Consider the following 2,396-nt stretch of genomic DNA (forward strand, 5'->3'; position numbering starts at 1 on the left):
CTTTATTTTGTAGTTTAAAAGTTAGTAAAAAAAAAAATTGCAATCCGCCATAAAACTAACAATTGGCAAAACAAATCCTGTTTCCGTTACTCGCTGAATGTTTTTTGTTGTCGCCCCCTCCGGTCAAAACAAGAATGATTTATTTGACGCTTAATTCACTTTCATTTTCATTCTTTGTGCTGACTAACTGTGACTTCTCGTCGTGTCGTCGATAACAACTGGATCCCATCTTCTCTTTTCAACCAAAATCCCACGGTATCCAGTGGATAAGACATTAAAGCGTGTTTTTTCTGCAAACAGCTTTGATAAAGTTTGGCAAGACAAATCGAAACGATAATTCGCAAACGATGACTTCCTTAGACATGAGCCCCGCGTCTAAGAAACAGGTAGAGCGCCTATCATAGGCCCCAAACTTGATTTACACTTATTTATGACTGTATATTTGGGCAGAAATTATGCATTTTGAGTCTAACCTACTTATAAATATATATTGAACCTGTGTTTGTGTTTGTGTGGCAAGTTTAACAAACACTTCCTATGTACTTTGCAGGTGGATGGATTCTCCCAAAAAATCACCAAGGAGGTAATTATACATTTATTCAGTCACACTCTTTCATTACTTTTAAAAATGTACCACAGTAATTGTAGTTTATGCAAAAAATACCACAGTTATTATAGTTACTACAATAAAGCAGTGCATTATGCACTATTAGAATTATAAAAGGAAATACAACATGACCGATAGATTCATACAGCAGCTGTAAGGACAGTTTGTCAAATTGTCAAATGCTTGATTGTTTTAATCAGGCCGAACAGTTGATCTCAAACTTCTTCCCTGAGAAGATTGCAGAGATGGACAACATCTTACAGGTATTACAAGTCATTTATCATATGAAAATAGCAGGTGCATTCATCAACATTCACACTTGTTGAGTATAGTTTGTGCTGTGGTTAAGAAATGTTGCATTTTTATTGTGTGTTATTTAGGGTTCCTGTAGTCTGAAAGATCTGTCAATCATCAGGGCTCCTCTGGACATCCCAATCCCAGACCCTGCCAAAGAGGAGCTCAAGAGGAAGAAGAAAGAGGAGGTAATCATAACACATCATTTATTATTAACAAGCATGACTGTTTCCATTCATTTCTTTTTAAATTAATAGATTTTCTGATTGCACCTTCAAGCCAGTCTGTGGTTTGGTTTAAGTAATTGATTAGGCCGGTAATGACATTTTATTCACACAGAAAGAGGCCAAAGAGGGAAAGAAGGATGGAGATAAAGATAAAGATAAAGATAAAGAGGATGAAGGTAAAGGTTTAGAAGCAATTTGGAAAATGAAACTGAAAATGTTCGGTTCTCTTTTCCCGAGACCTGAATTCCCCCAAATGCGAAATGACAAGGTGTAATTCACAGCGTGAACACAGGGTGGCACTGAGTCACTGTTAATGTCATAGAAATTATACAGCACCTAAAGTAGATTTTGAGAAAGTATTGTATGTCTTCATCCATCTCTGTCCTTAACCTAATGATGTTAATTGTGATCTGAAAGGTCCTCCCTGTGGTCCCATCGCCTGCAATGAGACAGTAGAGAAACTCCTCAAACAGATCAAGCCTGAGATTCAGACTCTGAAGGAGTGTCTTAACACGGTGAGGAAGTGTTGTCATATATTATATATCATATATAATTATGCAGATCTCAAAAGTTAAGTTACATTTAAGTCAAAACCTTTTATTTTTTGACATTCTATTTGATCAACCGGTTCTATAATACGCATGCTGGCTCTGATACATTTAATAAAGCATTTTGGTACATTTTTGTACATTGTGTAATATTTGTGTGACTGTGCAGGTGTCAATGTGGATACAACTACAGATTCCCAGAATTGAAGATGGGAACAACTTTGGAGTTGCCGTACAGGTCAGTTAACCTATCCTGTGTCATGCTTTCTTGTGACAGAATGAAATAACATTTGTCAAGTGATTAATTCTTATGTTTAGGTTTAGATTAGAATTTGTACAAATTTATGCATAACACATGTGGTTAAAAAAAGTGAGTCCCAGTTAGGGATACTTAAAAAAAAAAATGAAACCTTCAGAAATAGTTAATAGATTAACTTAACCAATAATTAATATGTAGTTTATCTCAATTACTCAAATGATGTGTAATTCATGCAAGTTTTATACATTTGTGTGGATGACACTTTTTAGCAAAAATATATATGACTATTTTTCACCTACATGCATTGCTTTTACTTTAATAATATTAATTATGGTGTTAAATTACATTTCCTTCACGCGGATACGTTTTCTACGTTGCTTACGCTTTGATCTGAACGAAAACAACGTATCCGCATTACGCAGCTGACACAGAATAGCATACGCTGTTTATGTTCAGTGGAT

General features: G+C 35.3%; 1 protein-coding gene across 1 annotated transcript in view; it reads left to right on the plus strand.

Annotated features, from left to right (window-relative positions):
• The first annotated feature begins 135 nt into the window (after positions 1–135).
• LOC107754201 (proteasome activator complex subunit 1-like) overlaps positions 136–2,396 on the plus strand; it is a 4,785-nt gene continuing 2,524 nt past the window's right edge. The window contains exons 1-7 of the mRNA XM_016570571.1: positions 136–386; positions 551–583; positions 808–870; positions 988–1,089; positions 1,241–1,304; positions 1,546–1,643; positions 1,846–1,914. Coding sequence (XP_016426057.1) covers positions 348–386; positions 551–583; positions 808–870; positions 988–1,089; positions 1,241–1,304; positions 1,546–1,643; positions 1,846–1,914 — 468 coding nt within the window. The 5' untranslated portion in view covers positions 136–347. The remainder of the gene's footprint in view (positions 387–550; positions 584–807; positions 871–987; positions 1,090–1,240; positions 1,305–1,545; positions 1,644–1,845; positions 1,915–2,396) is intronic.

This window comes from Sinocyclocheilus rhinocerous, unplaced genomic scaffold, assembly GCF_001515625.1.
Source record: "Sinocyclocheilus rhinocerous isolate Xijiao unplaced genomic scaffold, SAMN03320098_v1.1 scaffold442, whole genome shotgun sequence".
NCBI classification, from domain to species: Eukaryota; Metazoa; Chordata; class Actinopteri; order Cypriniformes; family Cyprinidae; genus Sinocyclocheilus; species Sinocyclocheilus rhinocerous.